The following is an 18,133-nucleotide window of genomic DNA, read 5'->3' as shown; positions in this document are numbered from 1 at the left end:
GTATCAGGCTGCGTGTTTGCATGAGCACGTACTGCGGGCCTCTGCAATTGATTTGCTGCTACTGTTCCTTTCCCATTTCACCACAATAACCAACAGCAACGTGTGGCCGGGCCCTGCTAGTACATTATAACTGCCTAGGCCTCTGGGTGAGGCTCGAATTGTAATGAATGGCCAACAACCAGCTAAAGAACTGGCAGCTGTGAAATCAACCATAATAATGAGGATGAGGAGGATGTTGCAGTGCTGGGAGCTGCCTTAAACCATGTCTGTTGTTTGCTTTCCTGTCACTTACTCAACAAAGCTCTTTATTGATTTCACCATCATAGGGGCTGAAATATCTGCATCTTGTTCTTTGACCACAGACACGTGGCTCGCGCTGCCCGCCTCCTTCAATACCTGGGGCGCTCTCCCTTTCAACCTCTACTGTGGGCGGAACAAGGGCACAGCCAAGCCAGGGGCCCTTCCCACATGTTGCGCTGCCATTGGCCGGGGCGGAACGTCCGCCCTCCGCCATAGGCCTGCGAATCTGCGCGCGGGCCGCGCCGATTGGCCGGCTCCTCCTCCTTCTGTGAGGGGGCGGGTACAAGACCTGACGACGGCTCCCTTTGTCGGCCGGGCGCGCGCTCCTGCTGGCCGTTGGGCGGGTTTCCTCGCGATGCTGCTCCCGCCGCCGCCGCCGCCCTCCACGCTGGCGCCGGGCGGCTCCCCGGGACCCGGAGCGCGAGTTGCGGGGCTGGAGCTGCAAAACGAGGCCGGCCTTGGAGAGCAGCAGGGCGGGGAGGCGGCGCGTCGAGGCCGCGGCGGGGCCATGGCTGAGTGCACCCGGAGCTGGCCGGCCGGGGCGTCGTTCGAGGCGGAGGCCGCTGCGTCAGCTGCCCATGAAGCGCGTGAGAACGCTTGTCCCCGCTGGGGAGCTCAGCACGCCGGAGCCCGGGAGCTGGCCGAGCTGTACTCGCCCGGTGAGCGTGCGAACCTCTCTGCTTCTTAACCCCAGGACTTTATGGAACGTGAAGAGCCGCTTCACACGTTACGTTTTCCTCCCCGCCCATGCAGGATATATCACGTGTGCATCCGAACGCGTGTTGTGTGGCCGGGTTCACACGCGCGTGCTCGTTGTTTCGTCGCTCCCCCTCCTCAGTAGACGTGATTATTGGGGTGGAAGGAGAACGTGTGAATCGCCACTGTTGGAACAAGCGAACGTGAATGTAGGAGGGAATGCGAAAGTTTTTCAACCTGCAGGAGTGGGTCTATGACTGCCCTATCACATGTGCTACAGTGCTAGCTAAAGGACTGCGGTGTGGGGTTGACTGGTTCATTCGCGTCCTTTTGTGGGGTGTTAAAAATATGCAGTTGGCTTAAATCAAGCAGTGGATTTTTTTAAAAGGACATCTGGGTTTTTCGTAAAGTCTTGTGTTAAAAAAAGTTAATTCACTTTTAAAGTCTAAAAAAAAATCTGCTTGATTAATCCAGTGAGGTGTTTTTAGTCTGATTATTCAGGTGAAACATTGTTGCCTTGGTTACAGTTTGAATGTGTGAAAGTGACTTTTGGTGTCCCAGTCTTATACCTTTTCGGTGCTTGGTTGCTGTAATGCATGCCTACATCTACAACCAAGAAATTTGCTTCTTCCCAAAGAGAGCCAGCATGGTGTAATAGTTAAGAGCAGTGGACTCTAATCTGGTTTGATTCTCCCCTCTTCCACATGAAGCCTGCTGGGTGTGACCTTGGTCTAGTTACAGTTCTCTCAGAACACTGTCAACCCTACTTGCCTCACAAGATTTCTGTTGTGAGGAGAAGCCTGTATGACACTTTGAGACTTCTTATGGTGGAGGGATGAGCAGGAAATAAGTACAGCAAAATAAAATAAAAATCCGAACTCTGCTTCTTGGAAAGGAAATACTTCTGTTACTGAACTAGTATGGCTAATCAATCAATATTTATTTAAACCTATGACAACCCTTGGTGTAATGGCTTTTTGTGTCCCCTCAGTAGCATAGGTTGTCTGTTTTTGTTAAGATGTGACTTGGTGGCCATGAAGAGGTCAGAAAGGTGGCGTATCCGTTTTGTGAATAAGCCTGAATGCGAACAAGACACTGAAATTGTATGTGTTCACTATCAGGGAGTAGGTGATGGTTACAACACCCGCAGTTTGTGTAGGTGGGAAACCTACATTTGGTATAAAGGAATTCTGTAAAGCTATTTGAAGACACACAAGAAACGTGCAAAAATTTTCCAATGCATTTGAGTGGCGTATTTATGTTTGGGATTCTTTTATGTGAATTGGCTGTATTTCGGTGCTTTTTTAAAAAAAAGATTCTGATCTTTCCCTAGGGCAGTGGTGGCGAACCTATGGCACGGGTGCCAGAGGTGGCACTCAGAGCCTTCTCTGTGGGCACGTGTAAACAGAGTTCGTCATGTGGGGGGGAAATCAGCCTCCCACACACACATCTAGGCTGGCCTGGGCTGCTGGGCTCGATTATTAGCATTAAACCTAAGACCTAGTTTTGGGGAAGCAGTGTAGGTAACCCTGTTAAGTGCTGTTAAACCCCACTGATTTTCATGCAAAAAACTAAAGCGTGATCCACCTGGGAGTAAGCTTGGTTGCTGGCAATGGGGCTTGCTTCTGAGTAAACCCTCCTAGGGTTGTAATTCACCTGTTTGAAGAGTTGCATGGTTGCTTCAAAGCAAAGCCAACGACTACCACCAAGCTTACTCCCAAGTAACGCACACCTCGGAGCCAACCGTTTAAAACCTCAGAATTCAGGTTAAATTGCTGTGTTGGCACTTTGCAATTAATAAGTGGGTTTTGGGTTGCAATTTGGGCACTCGGTCTCAAAAAGGTTCGCTATCACTGCCCTAGGGAGTCATCAGCATCTTGGAAAATTGGTGTTAATGTTTTTATTTGGAAGTGGTCTAGGGAATAACATGGTATTGCTGCTTACCTCAAGCCTTGGGGGTAGAGTGAGTTGCAGGGCAAATGAAACAACTGTTTTATTCTTTCCATCACTGAAAGGGTAGACCCTTCTCCCTCTCGGGGAGAATAAAAAGCCTTTTGTGGATTTTTTACATAGAGAAAATGGAGGTTCTAATTAGCTGTAGTTCTTGCTTCAGTTAATAATAATAGCATTTATGTTTATATCGCACCACCCAGCTGTTTGAACTACTTAATTGAAATGTTTGTTGCATTGTAAAACATGGAGAAAGGGTTGTCCCTCCATGGGAGAATGCACTTATGCAGAATTGCTTTCCATCTTGGCATGATGATTTCAACTTGCTTATCAGAGTGTCGGACAATAGTAGCAACTTCAGAGGCTTTACATGGGTTTTTATTTATTTGTCTTTTTGCTCAAATCTGGCTTTGATTACCCACAAAAGTTGACTTAGCCATTCATTTGTACCTTTTGCCATCTTGAGTCTGTGGTCATAGTACTAAGGAATAATAGGTAGTAGCTACTTGGACCTGTGACCCTGCCATTCACAGAGTTATCTCGCTCTGAACTACCTGCTGTGGCTACCAACATCTCTCCAGGTTCTTAGACAGGGAATGGGCAAACATCCACCCATGTAAAGATGGTAATCCCAGGATGCTAGGTCTGCTGTCAAGAAACAAATGTTTTTTTAAAAAAAATATTGCAAAACACAAAACCAACATAGGAACATTCCTTGTATGCTGCAGAAATGACAGCTCAGAAGGGGACAGACTGACAGATTTAAATCAAGCAGATCACTTTGCACTGCATCTGCATCCACAGGTCTCACTCATTGAATTGGGTGGAGTTTTGTCTTTCAGTGCAACAAGAAAGTGACCTAAAAAGGAACCCTGATAAGCCTTAGTCACATGAGAGTTACTGAAGCAAATATGTGATTTTGCCTGAATGAAAGTGGGAATTAACATATTCCCAAGCAGGCCAGCCAAATTGAAGAACTTCAAGTTTCACATTGCCAGAAATTTTAAGAGTCTCACCAAGTTTTCAAGGTACCAACCTTTTATTGATCCAAACAGCCCTTGAATATAGGAACTCTATGTGTACTCTGTGTACATCATTCATAAATCCTGCTCAGTCTCCCCTTTTTCTGTTGTTTTACCTAAACCTGATTATTTCTTAAGCAGAATTTGGAGACGGGGGAGAGGCTGAAATGCAGGCAACTATAAGAAACTTCAGCAAATCCTCCAAAGTTTCTGCAAGTCTGCATTCTGACTACGAATCCACACTTACCATATGATGACCACATAAAACTATGAGAACAGCTGAAAGGAAGCAGGAACTTCCTGCTTGTGCTAGCCACAGGTAGCCTTTCCATAGGATTGGCATGCATTTGCTTTCTGGCCATTTTTCTCCACCCAGCACTTAATGACCTAGTGACGCAAGCACCTGCATTAGATGCCCAAGGGCCCTAGTTCAGTTCCTTGACAACTCCACCTAAAAGATATCAGATAGAAAGCACTGCAAACAGGCCTTTCTAGGTAAACAGAAATTTAGCATGGCATTTGCAAAGGGAAGTCTTTCTTCATGAGTCTCTTGGAGTTTTGGGAAAAGGTTAAACGGCATATGGATAAGGGTGATCTAGTAGACATGTATTCGGATTTCCAAAAGGTTTTTGACAAACTGCCTTACCAGAAAATATTGAGTAAGCTTGACAGTCATGGGATAAGGGGATGGGTGTTGATTTAAAAACTGGTTAAACGACAGGAAATAGAAAGTACAAAAGACCACTGAAAAGCAGTTATAGTACAAATTTCAACCACACAAATAAAAACTATAACAAGCTACGAGGTAACCCAGCAGGTAAAGAATGAATCATGAGAGCACAGTAGTGCAAATGCTGCATGTATAATTTAAACACACATAATAGTAAAAATTCCCATATGGGTTCAATGTATACGTTGTGAAAACACACTTTACATGTGAGTAGACATACAAAAACCTCCAATCTGGGATATTGATGACGGTGGTATTTTGACAGGATTCTGTTTTGGGTCTACTCCCATGTAAATAATGCCTCCAGGGCACAGCTGCTCCTTTTTCTATAGCTCTCCTCTTTTTCTTCCCTCTCTGCCCTTCTTGTCCTGGACCTATTTCAGTGTTTGGAGGCTCTCATAAGTGTTCTGAACTCACGCACCGGTTCTGCGTCAAACTTTGCAGTGATTCAGCTGGGCATATATCGTGCTTGCTTGGGAAAAGTAGGGCAGTGTAGACCAGGGCTTCTTAGATTGGAGAGCAAGTTGCTTTGGAGAGTGTGGCAGCCCCATTACAGGAGAATAGGAGCCTGAGACAGGTGGCGTACCTTCCTCCATTAGTAGTAAAAGACCTGTGAATATTGGATGCCCCTGGGCATTGGACCCTACTTGATTGACAGCTAAATTTATAGAGGTGATTGAACTCTTGTTGCGGCTGCTGAAGCTTTCAGATTGAGGTGGCTCCTGAGGGTGACTTTGGTGGGGTGTGAGTGTGTGCCAGAGACATTTTGTTCTGTTCTTCTAATGCCAGAGTAGGTTTATTACTCTCGACTTCAGATCCTTATGTACTGTTACAGGCTGTAGGAATGTTTTCAGCTGTGGAGGACGATTAAAGTTAAAAAGCTTATAAAGTAGGGATATAGCTCAGAAAGCTTCACACTTCCCTGGGCAGAGCAGGGGCAGGGAATGTCTGTGCCAGCAGCATGATTCTGGGTGACTAAACATGGTTGACACATAAGATTTCTCCCCTTGGGCAAACCTCACCAGAGACTGTTGAGAAAACTGAGCAATGAAGGAATAAGAGGGGAAGTCCTCCTATGGATTAAAAACTGGTTGAGGAACAGGAAACAAAGGGTGGGTATAAATGGGAAGTTCTCACAATGGAGAGATGTAAGGAGTGGTGTCCCCCAAGGATCCGTTTTGGGACCAGTGCTCTTTAACTTATTCATAAATGACCTGGAAGTAGGGGTGGGTAGTGTGGTGGCTAAGTTTGCAGATGATACCAAATTATGTAGGGTGGTAAGAACCACAAAGGATTGCGAAGAGCTCCAAGCGGACCTTGATAAATTAGGTGAGTGGGCTAAGAAATGGCAAATGCAGTTCAATGTAGCAAAATGTAAAGTGATGCACATAGGGGCAAAAAATCCAAACTTCACATACACGCTACAGGGGTCAGTGCTATCAGTCACAGACAAGGAAAGGGATTTGGGCGTCTTAGTTGATAGTTCCATGGGAATGTCAACTCAATGCATGGCAGCTGTGAAAAAGGCAAACTCTATGCTGGGGATCATTAGGAAAGGAGTTGATAATAAAACTGCAAGGATTGTCATGCCCTTATATAAAGCAGTGGTGCGACCGCACTTGGAGTACTGTGTTCAGTTCTGGTCGCCACATCTCAAAAAGGATATCGAAGAGATAGAAAAAGTGCAGAGAAGGGCAACGAGGATGATTGAAGGATTGGAGCACCTTCCTTATGAGGAGAGGCTGCAGCGTTTGGGACTCTTTAGTTTGGAGAGGCGACGTCTGAGGGGGGATATGATTGACGTCTATAAAATTATTCATGGGGTAGAAAATGTTGACAGAGAGAAATTTTTCTCTCTTTCTCACAATACTAGAACCAGGGGGCATTCATTGAAAATGCTGGGGGGAAGAATTAGGAAAGGAAGGAATAATAGGAAACTAATAAAGGAAACTTTATTAGTAAATAAAAGGAAACACTAATAAAAGGAAACACTTCTTCACGCAACGTGTGATTGGTGTTTGGAATATGCTGCCACAGGAGGTGGTTATGGCCACTAACCTGGATAGCTTTAAAAAGGGCTTGGACAGATTTATGGAGGAGAAGTCAATCTATGTTCCTTCCTTCCTTCCTTCCTTCCTTCCTTCCTTCCTTCCTTCCTTCCTTCCTTCCTTCCTTCCTTCCTTCCTTCCTTCCTTCCTTCCTTCCTTCCTTCCTTCCTTCCTTCCTTCCTTCCTTCCTTCCTTCCTTCCTTCCTTCCTTCCTTCCTTCCTTCCTTCCTTCCTTCCTTCCAGTCCCAGTTGACTAATTGTGACCCCTTAGGGTTTTCAAGTCAATAAACATTTAGAGATGGTTTGCCATAGCCTGACTCCACATCATGACTATTCCTTGGTGGTCTGTCATCCAAATATTAGCCAGGACCCGCCCTTCTCAGCTTCTGAGATCTGGCAAGATCAGCCTAGCCAGGGGCTGTTGAGGTCCAGACATGATCATTCTAGGTGGTTAAGTTTAAGAAGGAAAATAGCAGAACACCTTCTACCTTAGCAGAAAGAACTTCATATACCTTTCTTCCCATTATAGTAGTTTTCATACGTTTGCTTGGATCAGTGTTAACTTTGTTGATGTATGTTTATTTAATGTATACTCTACCATTCTTCCCTGTGGGCACACAGAGCTCCTCACATTGTTGTCCTCTCCTGCTTTTTATCCTTACAACAATCCTGTGAGATAGGTGGAGAATGCATGACTGGCCCAAGGGTGGAGTGAAGTTCAAACCTGGGTCTCCCAAATTGTAGCCTGACATTCTAAGCACTTCACCACACTGATCGTGTCGGTTCCCTGTACCATACAGATAGTTATTAGAAGCATAACTGCAGAGTTGCAGTTCATATGATCCCCCCTGGCCATTTTGGAAGGAAGATTATTAGAGAATGAACCTCTACAATATTTAGGATCCATGTGCAGTGTCCAGTTAATATTAGAAGCTTGCATGATTGTGGGAAGGGTGGTGGGCATAGTCCATCGTGTGACCAGGGCTGACCAAAGTACAGTTTTTTGAGTTGTTCACATAAGCAAGGCAAAAATGTAAGTCGTGTTGACAGCTGTAATTTCTCCTTGTCCCCCTTTTGCTTTAGAAGGGGGAATAACACTGGAATAACATCTATAAAATCCTTGGGAAATGTATGCCTGAAGTTGGCACTTGTCCTCTGTCATACGAGCAATTTGAAGCTTTTTTTTAAAAAAAAAACCACAGAGATATCTCTGAGGCTCTTTGTTTTCAGCTCGGGAAGCAGTTGGCGGGTGGTATTTACACAGAGTCCCCTGTCACTGTTGTTTCCAGGAATGCTCTTTCACAATCTCCAGTGTTCTCATTTAAGGCCAGAACACTCATTTTCTTTTGGGGTTGGGTGGGGAGCATAGGCACAAAACGTACCCCTCCTTATATTGTACCTTGACCTGATGTTTGTTTTGGAAACTTGATTGAAGGAAGAAGCAGAAGATGCAGTAGCACATCCCAAGCTCGCATTAGTGTGTCAAAGGCCAAGCTCCATATTGTGTCAATACTTTGAGGCATTGCCTCTCTGGAGTATAACATTAACTTTTCAGCTCTACAGCCTGGACTCTGTTCTGCTGGTGACTTGGGTGTGGGTTCCACCCAAGCTTTGATTTATTAATCCATGATTTGCATTCAATAGATGTCTCAAACTCCAATAACAGTGAGACACTCCAAGTTCTAATGATATTAAGGCTTGTAATTATATTTAGTGGCTGCGTTTTTACTGCCTTTCAGACGTGGCATAAAATTATATCGGGACTCTACAGGAGAACAGCTTTTTGTTTTTTAAAGAGTTTTTTTTTATTCAGCAGGCCGCTCTGGAATAGAAGCAGGGCCTGTCCATACAAATTTATTGGTATACAAAATGAGTCTATGGATCTCCTGGAAAACTCATTAAACCTCACTTCAGTGGGCTTGTTCTCAGTGCCAAAAAGTCGTTTCATGGGCCTCATGGAAAATGTCAAGAATACTTATCTGCCATTTAGTAATGCCATTACAATGCACTTTCTGTGTATTTTTCCGATTACGTACAATTTAACTTGTAGCTGAAATGATGTGCAACTCTGAAGATTGAGGGTGGCAGTCCCCGAACAGTGTGAACAGGAGTTTTCTTAATGACAATCCAGAGATATTTAATAATTGAATATTTGTTTCCTTTTGCTTATTCCATATTCAGTCATTATCTTGACCTTGTTTTTATTCAATCTGTAGTCAGAATAGATCCCAAACCTGTTAATTTGGTAGCAGAATATCGTAAAGGAAATTATCTTAGTTAATTAGTCAATTAATTTAAATTTAAAGCATTTTTTCCTTTGGGGGGGTGGGGATCTTTCAGTCTTATTGCATAGAAAATCACTGTGTTGCATTTCTGCCAGTCACTTTTATCCTGTTGCTCAGGGGCCATAAAGAATACACATTTGTCTGTCCATCTCTTACTGTCGGGTCTTATTTCAGAATGAAAAAATGTCTCGGGTCTTATTTCAGAATGAAAAAATGTGTCACGGTTTCAGGTATTTATTACAGTTTCAATAAATGGAATTTCTTTTTTTTGTTGAACAGGGAAGAGGTTGCAAGAATGGATCAGTGTCATCTTATGTTTTTCTCTGATGACTTTCAACTTCTACAATCTCATCTTCTGTGTGAGATGGGAGCATGCATTCTCTATTATTTTTGGGATATGTAAGTATGAGCGATTTATAATACGTTAAGGAATCTTTTCTGGAACTACTAAAATGCATGTTTGGGAGCAGAACCATCATCAGACAGAAAATTTGTAGTGTCCTGACTTAGATCATATATATATAGATGAGCTGAACACAGCAACATCTTGGGATTTTTTTCCCTGAAACATTTTTAGTTTTTCATAAGTCTAATTTATGGATAGAAATGCATTAAACTTAAATGTGCTGCTTTTAAGCGAAAGATGGTGCTTTGTAGTCCTTTATATTAGGACTACACCAATACCCACTCTGATATGGGAATTTGCCTCACTGGAGGATAAAATGGGGTGTGGGGGGAATGATTTAAGCCACATTCGATCACCATTGGGGAGGAAGGTGGAGTGTCAATGAAGTAAATAAACAAAAGCTTAAATGAACTTGGGCAGTAGTCATGAAATTTATACGGTAAAGTACCAACATAACAAATGTAATTATGTTAAATTGTCCCATAAGAATCAGTGTTAGACCCTGCCATTGGTTCTGAAAAATATTAACCAGAGCATAAAAGACAGATAACAGTTAATAACAAAAACGGTGTTTGGTTGTATTTGTCCATCTGGAAGAACATCTCCCTGAAATAGCTGCTTCTCCAAACTCTTTGGTTGTAATGAGGGACAAAGTTGGATCTGCTTTGAGTGCTACCTCACCATACAGTCTCCCTAAAAGTTATGACCCAATTTACTCCTTAATTCCCTTGACTCAGCACTGAATCAGAGACATTGGAACATGTGGTTTACTAATGTACTTAATGATTTGATTTATTAATGTACTTAATGATTTGGTGTACTAATATGCTTAATACATGACTTAAGGTCATGAGTAAATTGGACCGAACTCTCTGAGGCAGACAGGTGTGTTTCTTGCTTTGGGAATACTTTGTACATTCGGCCTGTGTTTGAGCAGTGACGACTTCTTGTTCTATAACATGCCTAAGTAGAAGTATTAGTTCAGAGTGTCTTGTCTTCCATGCTGAGTATGTTGTATGTGCTTTGGGGCATCTGCCAAAAGCGCTTTGATCCTGATGTAGAGGAGGTTAACCACCGTGACCATGCCATGAGGAGAGCATCCTTGGTGATGACAGGGATCTCCTGTCAATCGGGATTTTCTCCATACTTTTAAGAAGCACTTATGGTAAATGAGATCTTGGGTATGACACATCAGCTATGTTGGTCTGGGAAAAATCAGCACTTGTTGACTGAAATTTGTGAACAGAATTAAATTGATTTTACCTCTGACTTGAAGATTTTAAAAAGAACCCTCACTAATATGAACTACCAATTTTGACGGAGGTTGCTATGTTGACATCAGAGAGAGGCAAATTTTATTGCATGTGGAATGATAAATGGTTCTCAGCCTCAGCTGCATGTTCAGAATGTTGGACAATGGCAGAAGCAATTATATTCACATGCTGTGCAAGTATCTATTTTTGTACTGACTGTTTTTTGCTTGTGCAAGTGTAGTTAGAAGTCTGATCAGCCCTGCACAGTCCTTAGTGACAGTGTTGTATGTGTGGGTAGATTAATCTCACTTCAGTGATGATGAAGTATTATCAGTTCAATGTATTGTCGAAGGCTTTCACGGCCGGAATCTCTGGGGAGTTGTGTGGAGTATATAATACTCCACTTGCTTTACTACTATCAGATCTTCTGAAGATGCCAGCCACAGATGCAGGTGAAACATCAGGAGAAAATGCTACTAGAACATGGCCATACATCCCGGAAACCACACAGCACCCCATTATCAGTTCAACTTGCATATTGGATAAGACTGACAGTTCACTGATAATATTATTGGAGCAGTGGTAAATGATTACAGTAGCACAGTGGCATTTCTGTTCCAGCACGGCTTTCTGGCAACTCCTGATTAGAAAGTTGGGTGCACGCTACTTGTTCTGTGGCCTAGATGTTAAATAACGCGAGTGACTTCTTCTGCCCAAAGAAGCTTTAATCTAGTTTCATGGAATGGTTCATCCCCCACCCTCCCCTAATCTTGTGTGGCTAACTGCATTTCAAACTATGTTTTTGTGAGAAGTTTGAGCTGGAGCATGGAGGAGGAAATTTATCATCTAAAATTCTCATTGATGATGAGACTGGAGTCCTCAATTTGGGGTTGGGTTATGTTCCTTATCCTTTATACTGGATGTGTTTTCTTCTCCAAGCCCTAGCACCGTTGTCAGTTGGTAGGCAGCGGCTGCGGGAGAGAGGCTTGCACTATCTTGTGCATTTTGTGCTTCAAGTTGCCTCTGCTACCACCAGCTTGCCGGTGGTGTGCTTTCTTCTCTTCCACCGCAGCCTGTCAGCTGTTTGGCTTGTGATCTTCCAGCCCAGAATCCTCCCCCACCCCAATATTGTCACAATGGGAGGTGGGCTGATTGTCACAATGGGAGGTGGGCTGCTACCAGCGGGTTATAGGAAAACGGGGTATTTCAACCTCAGCTTCTCATTAACATTGTTGATCGTCTTGCAAAGAAATCTTCACACTAAATTCTGATGAAATAAACATTTATCTCGGAACATTTCACTCATTTAGGATATTCCATGGGTGTTTTTCTTCAATGCTTATTTCCAATAAAGATTTCCAGTTTGGCTTCAGAAAAACAACTGCTTAAGGGGGGCAGGATGGAAAACATCTCCCAATCTCCTCCTCCTCCCAGTCTTCCTCCCTTTCCTTGAAAGATCAGTGTGTACCCTGTCAACTGAAGGAACACCACTTGCACCATTTCACCTGCTCATAGCAGAGCCGGAATTTAAACCACAAATACCATAAGTCTGAGAGCGGCATCACCCATCGTTTCCTCTGCTATTGAGCAAAAACAAATTGTTTCTGAAATCATAGGCTGCAAAAATAGATAACATGTTTATGGTCACTTGCTGTCCAATTGGATAGCACTGAAGATTTGGGGAGTTTGTTTTTAGACTGCATTTTTGCGTGACACCCACAAATACTGGCATCTTACAGTGCAGCTGACCTGGAGCATCTTGACACATAAACGATTATGGCCTCCACTTAGAGATTATTGTTTCTTCTCTCTTGATTTCGGTGAACTGTGCATCTCTTACAGTTGTTAGCTTTACATTTCAGAGTCTGGTTTGCTTGCTTAAATATTTGTTAGCATAGAGAGAACTGATGTTGGAATTTCAGCTCACTGAAGTGGGGTGTGCAGCCTTGACAACACGCTTATGTTCAAAACCGAATATGCTGCTGTCCTTTGCCTTGAGGCTCAATAGGGGATGTTTTCAGCTTTTCATGTGCTTAATTATGAAACCTTCCAATCCTGAGGCAAAGTAATGGCCAGGAAGCCGCAGGTGCTTTGTGTTGCTGTGTGTTTATTTTCACAGTTCAAGAACCCAGCACTAGATTCAACAGTTATTTTGTAATAATTGTTCACAAATCAATGTTAGGTTGCGAACCTTAAGCCAATAAACGGACTCTGTATTAATGTATTGTCGAAGGCAATACAGGACTCTGTATTGTTGATCAGTAGCATTTATTGATAAGCGTCAGAGCACCAAAGCTTGGCAAAGCCTATTCTGACAAACCTGGCATATGCCATCTCCTTTACTCCCATTGTCAGCCCCTCCCCCTCCTGTTTTCCCAAGAAATGTGAAATATAGTTTTCGGAGTCGAGGTATCCCAAGATCTTTAACAGATACTGATAGAAGCCACCTGGCTTCCTGCCCCCAAGAGATAACGGAAACAATCCTGTTTCTCATAGGACCAGGGTGTCAGGGGAAGCCTAGTTATCTACAGAGTGTGTGAAGCCATAAAGAAAAGATCGAGGAAAGAATTCCCCAGCTGGCACTGATAACATATAGCATCTAGTTTCATATATCTTGTAGCAGCGTTGATTTGTAGTTGTAAGCAATTACATTCAGATAGAAATGCATCTCAATCACATCGATACAAATCCCCATGACAATCAGCCTTCCAACAGGGTAGCAGAATGAGGTGATATGTCAAGTACTGAACTCTTACTGTTGAATAACTGTCAGTGTTAAGACTGATGAAAAACTTTCGAGATGCTTTGCCAAAAGGGTAGCAAGCTATTTTTAGAATTAAACTTTATAGTGGTTCACAGCAGGTTATTGCTGTGCTGTGTGGAGATGCCGGGTTTCTTTGCTTGCCATATTAGCAAAGATCATTGGTCTTGGTGTTCACGGCTTCTGAAAAATAGGGAACAGAGTAGCAAATATTCTAATTTCTCCCATCCGTTGTACATGGTATCTGCACACTCTGTAGGTGTCAGCAGATTAAATTAAACTTTCTCCATGCTAATATTTTTAAATAGCAGAAGTTCTTTCTTTCCTGCTTTTTGGCTTTTCTCATTAGAGAAGCCGTGCAACCTTCTAGAGGCCAAGTTACTATCCTGCCTTGAGGCATCAGAAAAGCTGTTACTTTCTGCGAAATATGAGTGTGCTTTTGTTAGATCCCCTGACACTTAATACCTTCTAATGTCCTTGATTTTGGTGCCTGAAGATTTTCTCTCCCTCTGCCTCGCTCTACAATGCAGTGAGATTAAACTAAAATAAGATTGCTTTCTTCAGTTAAAGGTTATGGACACTGGTGGGAACCTTCCTTCCCCCACTCCCCTATGCAAAAAACAACATAAATTAGAGCCAGTATACCGGGGTTCCCCGAAAATAAGACAGGGTCTTATATTAATTTTTGCACCAAAAGGTGCATTAGGGCTTATTTTCGGGGTAGGGCTTATATTTGGGGAACACGGTAGTAGTTAGTGTGGGTATGGAAAGACATCAGTTGAATGTCCTATTCAACCATGAAGGGCAAGGTGTTTGCTCTCTCTGGTTGACCTACCTCCCACAGTAAAATGAAGGGTAGGACAGCCATGTTATGTATGTTGGAGAAAGAGTGTGATAAAAACATACTAGGGGGAAAATGAGGTCTTTTCTTAGCTGATAAATATGATGACTGAAACCATTTTGAAGGTTTACCCAATCAGACAAAATAAACCAAACCTGGTCATGGCATTCATTACTGGCTCTGTGTTTAGGAATGCCTCCTTGCTGTATTCTGAAAGGTGAAGGGTGTAGAAGTGTGAAATTGATCGCAGAGGATATATTGCTAGTTTAAATTTTCTCCTCCTCACAGGGTGCTTTAACATGTTTAAAGAGCTGTCGTAAGCCACCACTTTTCTTGCTGCTTTTAGAAGGTCTTGCTACTAGCCTATGTGAGTAGAGAGAGCACTCCTGTGCCTGTCTCTCTCCCCCCCCCCCCAGAGGACTGGCAGGCAAGAATTCCTTTTTAGTGCTGGCACATCCAGTAACATCTCCCATGTAGCCTCTTCATGTGTTTTGAGATTTGGCTACTCTAAAATGAATGGTTTGTATGATTTGTCCTCAAGCAGATTGCGTATCACTTGGGGAGGGTTTTTTTTAATCTAAAGCAATTTCTACTTGACAGTTGCCTAAATTCTGTACATTGTCTCACCAAAAGATAGAAGCTCAAGTGTGACCAAATACCCCTCTTCTTCCTGTGCATACTCTGCTTGTAAGTCTGCTCCTGAAAAGTCATACCCACAGCAGAGCATTTCACAGGGGGAGGGGGGGGTATTTGGTCACACTTGAGCTTCTGTCTCTCGGTGAGGTGAGGTGGAATAATCAGAAATTATTTCTTCTTGGGTTTACACCTTATGAGCCATCACAGGGCTTTTTTGAGGAAACGGGTTCTGTCCCATAAAAGATCGTCACAGGCTATCTGTTAGTCTTAAAGCATGCTAAAACTTTTGTTGCAAAAAATGCTAATATAGATATCCCTCAGGATGCTGAGGCTCTCTTGGCAAAGTATGGTCTGGTCCCCTGAATCAGGCTATGTAGAGAAGCAAATAAATCTGTGGTTATTTCACGAAACTGGCTCACATAAATTACACAGGTTACTTTGTGTGGTAGAACTTCCATTTGGTATCCCTATGCTAAAGATGGGCTATTGTGCTTGATGTATTTGAGCAGCAGTTGCGTAGTGGTTAAGAGCAGGTGCGCTCTCATCTGGAGTACGAGGCTTGATTCCCCGCTCTGCCACTTGAGCTGTAGAGGCATATATGGGGAACGCGATTAGCCTGTGCACTCCAACGCATGCCAGCTGGGTGACTTTGTGTGAGTCACAGCCCTTCGGAGCTCTCTCAGCCCCACCCACCTCACACGGTGTTTGTTGTGGAGTGGGGAGGGAAAGGAGATTGTAAGCCTCTTTGAGTCTCCTTACAGGAGAGAAAAGCGGGGAGGGGGGGTATAAATCCAAACTATTCTCCTCCTCTTCCTCATCCCCATAATTTTCTCTGGCATGGTACTGATATTGCAGATAGTGTTCGTATGAGGCAGGAATCCCGATAAATATTCTACATGGATGCTCCCCTATGTGTGAACACTTGGTTAAGTGCTTTTGTGCAGTATGGTGATGGTTAGGTTTGATTGTCAGGTGATAAGGGAGGGGCAGAGGCTCAAGTGATCTGCTTGGCAGGCAGAAGGTTTCAGATTCAATCCCCAGCATCTCCAGTTAAAAGTATCAGGTAGTTGATGATGTGAAAGACCTTTGCCTGAGTCTCCGGAGAGCTGCTGCCCATCTGAGTAGACTGTTCTGCCCTTGATGGACCAATGGTCTGATTCCGTAGAAGGCAACTTCATACCTGTACAGGTAACATTTTGTATGTAACTTTCTCCTCTGTGCTGCTAAGATCCCAGCTGCTGAGCTATCTGCTCATAATCTTGTTAGCAGAGGCTATGTCTAATATTTAATGTACACTGTTGACTTTCATTAGCTTCTTTAACAATTCATTCTAAGTTACATGTACGAAATGATCTTTCCTCTGTAGAGTGTGTTTAAATAGCCTCTGGTGATGGGTGTAAATGCAGATCTGCTTCAGGCTTCAGGTTGGGTCAAGGACAGTGGTGTATATTTCTTCGAGAAGCATTCTGATCTTTGAGTCACTTCCTGAATTTTGCTACCTCTGCGGATACTGGAACAATTGTACAGTGCATGAAGAGAAAACCTTCTAATGGCAACAACTCTGATGCAGAGATAATGGACTTCCTTGATGTTTGCTGTTAACTTTGTTTTTGGCAGCAACTGTTGCTTGCCCTGACCATGCAGACGAGTCTTGCTGAAAACTATGGCAGTGGGGAAGATGTAAATATAAGACTAGAAATTATAACCTTTATAAGTGAGAGGTGTGTTAGAACAAGCCATGGGGAAGGGGAAAGATTTGGGGGCATATGGAAGGGGGAGTTGTTGTTTAGGCCTGGGGAATTGCAACAGAATTTTGAAGGAAGACATAATTTTCATCAAGACTTGCCAGTAGTGATGTGAGTTTTCTGGGAATTTGGGTGGGTGGGGGATAAAATAGTTTAAATAATTTTAAAAGGCAAATCCATCATGTACAAGCACTGAGGTTTGTTCACACTTCATATCCTGCATTTAGTCCATCTAAAACGATTCATGTGCAGGACAGCAGCCCTGGCAACTATAGACTATATTTACATGTGTGGGTGGAGTGAAAAATGTCTCCTGCAAAACATGTCACTGGAATTCTTTGTGACCACATCACTGCTTCCCAAGCCCTTCTCGTGACCTGAAAGTAGGAACCATGGGTTGAGGAAGCTGAAAACATTAGTTTAGAAGCACTGTTGGAAGTGACAGTCATTCAAGATTGGCACAGGAATATTTTTTCATTGTACTTCATTTTGCTTATGGAAGGATACTGGGAAGTTCAGCACTGAATGGTCCATTGTTTGCATGTACAGTGAACCTATTGCTGTCCTTGAAGGCTGTACATGAACAAAGAACATTCTGTTTGCTTGTCAAGACTTGCATGAAGGAGATAGCACAGATTCTCGGGGACTCTTAGTAGGAACTTTCAATGGAGGATAGGTTGTAACTGTGTGCAGTAGGAGAGTGGGCCTGAGATTTCAACTGTGGGCTGGTGTAGGATTTGTCGACAGTGTTAAACCACATGGAGATTGAAAGGTGTAACTTATTTCAAGATGGCCTGAGTAAGGCAGTCACTGACATCATACTAGCATGCCGGAAGAAATCTACCACAAGTATCTACGACATAACTTGGAAGACATTAATCGAATGGGCATGACAATGAAAGAAGTTGATCCTTTCCACCCAGGTACACCAAATGTCCTAGCCTTTCTTCACGATGGTCTTCAGTCAGGCCTTTGATCTGCCACACTTTGGAGACAGATGATGGCTCTGGCTACTGTCATCTAGATGGCTGACCTGTAACACTACATCATCATGTCATCAAATTCCTGAAAGGGGCCAAGGCATTGGATCAGCTGACAATCCACAGACTCCCGACGTGGAGATTGAATGTGGTACTTGATGCCCTCACTAAGGGACAGTTCATGGTACGTTGCCAATGGTCATTCTCCGACTGAGTGGAAAACATCTTGTGGGACCTCACAAAGCTCAAAGGAGAAGGACCATTCATGGTAAGTTGCCAGTGGTCAGTGTCTCCCCACGCTGCCCACCTTCCAAGGTTGTGGATGGGTGAAATCCTTTCTCAGCCGAGATTATGGACGTTTTAACTTTCTGAGTATTGCTGGACAGCAAGTGCCTCCTCCAAGATGAAACATGTGTCAGTGTGAAAGTGAACTTAGGTGGGATTATGGTTCAATGATAGAACATCTGCCTGGCTTTCTGA

The 18,133-nt window shown here is 43.3% G+C and overlaps 1 protein-coding gene across 1 annotated transcript in view; it reads left to right on the top strand.

The window, feature by feature from the left end:
- The first annotated feature begins 594 nt into the window (after positions 1-594).
- PEDS1 (plasmanylethanolamine desaturase 1) overlaps positions 595-18,133 on the top strand; it is a 37,589-nt gene continuing 20,050 nt past the window's right edge. The window contains exons 1-2 of the mRNA XM_048496122.1: positions 595-959; positions 9,311-9,430. Of these exons, the coding sequence (XP_048352079.1) occupies positions 656-959; positions 9,311-9,430 (424 nt within the window). The 5' untranslated portion in view covers positions 595-655. The remainder of the gene's footprint in view (positions 960-9,310; positions 9,431-18,133) is intronic.

The sequence above is a fragment of the Sphaerodactylus townsendi genome, linkage group LG05, assembly GCF_021028975.2.
Source record: "Sphaerodactylus townsendi isolate TG3544 linkage group LG05, MPM_Stown_v2.3, whole genome shotgun sequence".
NCBI lineage: Eukaryota > Metazoa > Chordata > Lepidosauria > Squamata > Sphaerodactylidae > Sphaerodactylus > Sphaerodactylus townsendi.
Note: the sequence above shows the minus strand (reverse complement) of the source record. Positions and strands in the feature narration are given on the sequence as shown.